General features: G+C 36.8%; 1 protein-coding gene across 1 annotated transcript in view; it reads right to left on the reverse strand.

The window, feature by feature from the left end:
* Nucleotides 1-2490, reverse strand: part of sacm1lb (SAC1 like phosphatidylinositide phosphatase b) — a gene marked incomplete at its 5' end in the record, with an annotated part of 19036 nt that overhangs the window by 9093 nt on the left and 7453 nt on the right. Inside the window, 2 exon segments of the mRNA XM_014026976.1 lie at nt 658-691; nt 1843-1902. Coding sequence (XP_013882430.1) covers nt 658-691; nt 1843-1902 — 94 coding nt within the window.

Here is a 2490-nt window from a genome sequence, read left to right on the forward strand (position 1 = left end):
CTTCAGAAGTTTAGACATTCTTCTGTAACCGATGCCATCATTATGCTTTGCAACAATTCAAGTTCAGCTGGTGTCTTGGCTTTCCATGACTTTTTCCACCTCCCTTTCTTCATGTGTTCAATACTTTTTCCCTGTGCCATTCCACATTATTACAAATAACTTCATTTCTGGACATTTATGTTTTGATTTCTTTGTATGTATGGATCACTTGGGTTATTACCAACATCTGGTGAAAATTTCATGCCATTAGCACCTCTASAAATATATTTAYTGAAAAAAATGGTGACGTGTTCAATACTTATTTTACCCGCTGTATTTGACAATAAATTGTTTCAGATCACCAAACAAATTTAAATATCTGACAAAGATAACACAAGTAACACAAAATGTAGTTCATAAACAAAACAGCCCCAGACCATTGCCCTACCACCACCATATTTTAGTCTTGGGGGTCATCAAGATGTTTTCTAGCTAAACTGAGACGTTCCTTTAAGTTCTTTGGAGGGGCTGTAGTACTAGTGATTACTCTGTGACATTAATGAAAACTTTGTGAGTTTATTTCTTTGACTTTATTTTTTATGTGTTGTTTCAATAAAATTGATTGATTCAGTTTCCATTAAAGCTTAATGTTAGTTTTTCTTTCAGTGGAAAGGATACAGCCGTGGATAACAGGAAACACAAACTTATGAAGCTAGAAGAAACAGAAGAATTAAACAATCAAGTATTATTTCCATTTGTTGCAGACTCTGCTTTAACAAAAACATCAATATATTTTTCTTCAGCTACTGTATTTGCAAAGGGTTCTTTGTTGAGACAGAACTTATGCAACTTAAATACAGTCTAGACTAGTTAATCCAAAACTTTTGAACAGAATAGATTTTCCTAATGACACAGCACAACACTGGTCTATCTACAGAACTCTGCATGATAAAAGAAGGTAATTAGACTTATTTACACCTCGTATTCAAACAGCCTCAATCTGACTGACTGCAGGTGATTTTCAGACTCAGGATATGGTTTCACACCTGTGAAACATCATGTGTGCCTCTGACCAATCCACCCATTCAACGAGCTGTTTGGGTGTGAGAAGGTGGTCTTTGTGTCACTGACCCAAGTGACCAATGCAGACATCCAATGGTTCACTGGGGCTCCATTATAATCAGAGATAAATGGGCAGTATCTAAATAGCACCCTTCTAACAAACCAGTCCACCAGAGCATTTTATAACACAATCTGTACCCTCATTCACCCATATAGTCATACAGCACTCTACTACAACTCTGTAAGGATATCAATCAAAAGTCACTTGACTAATCAACCCATTCACCAATCTGTTTTTCTTTAAGMATTCTATAAAGAGGTGGACTCAAGCATTGCTAATCCAAGACATGTGAGCTAATGACTCATTCACCTAGCTAGTAGGTTGGGTCTGATGAGGAAGTGAATTACTGACCCAGCAGCTCATTTGTTTGACCGTTAGGGTCTGAGGAGGCCGTTTCAGGTGTTTTTGACTCAGTGACTGAAGTTTTACAACCGCTCACACCTTAAAACATGTTGGCCAGAGAAGACACACTGGTGATAAAGTCTCCGAGGATATGAAAATGTTTATTGGGTGATTAAAATAAATGTGACTTGAATGAGTCACAAGTGTAACTGTCCCTTTTTACAGCCTGAAAGTCCCACCAATCAGCTGGAGCTAAAGACTAGTTCTGAATGAAAAACACCTTCAACTACTTAGATTTGTTTATTGTTGATTTTTCTTTTTGACTCGGGTCCATCAGACTAAAGACACACCACAGTCTATTTAAACTAAAATAATAAAGTCAGTATATTTTCACTTACCTCTGGCTGAGTAATAAAATCCCTCAACAAGTGTCCGTTCCAAACAAAACGCTGATCTGCCTGCAGCAAAGACAGAGACTAAATGTCAGTACACCAACATAAAGTACAAATATAAGAAGTGAAACTGACCCCAAGACTGATCGGGACTGCAGAAAAATAAAGTTGGATGTTGTGACAGAAAGAAACATATCTGATTTAATTTCCATTTTAATTAATTAAACAAGTTCCCAGTTTTCAGTACATTATACAATCCAGATTCAATATATTCCTTCAAAGAGAACGAACCTTTAGGCTGAACTGGATCAAGTGAGATACTAACAGATTTATTGGGACCATAATACTGAAATGAGCCTGGATGATATTCTGTAGGTAAACTGCTGGAAGGTCTAAATGACCAAAGAACCACTGAACAGACAGTTCCTACATCTCACTGTTCCCACATCAGAACTGCCGGCACCATTTAGATAGTGAAAAACATTTGAAACCAGCTTTCCCAATAACATATACACAGTAGAACATAAGTTAATGTTTGAGCTTTCCACTCCATTGTGTGAGAACCAAGATGGGTATTTACAGTGGTTTGCAAAAGTATTCATACCCTTTGAACTTTTCCATATTTTGTCACATTACAACCACAAACATAAATAT

The sequence above is a fragment of the Austrofundulus limnaeus genome, unplaced genomic scaffold, assembly GCF_001266775.1.
Source record: "Austrofundulus limnaeus strain Quisiro unplaced genomic scaffold, Austrofundulus_limnaeus-1.0 Scaffold605, whole genome shotgun sequence".
Lineage (NCBI taxonomy): Eukaryota > Metazoa > Chordata > Actinopteri > Cyprinodontiformes > Rivulidae > Austrofundulus > Austrofundulus limnaeus.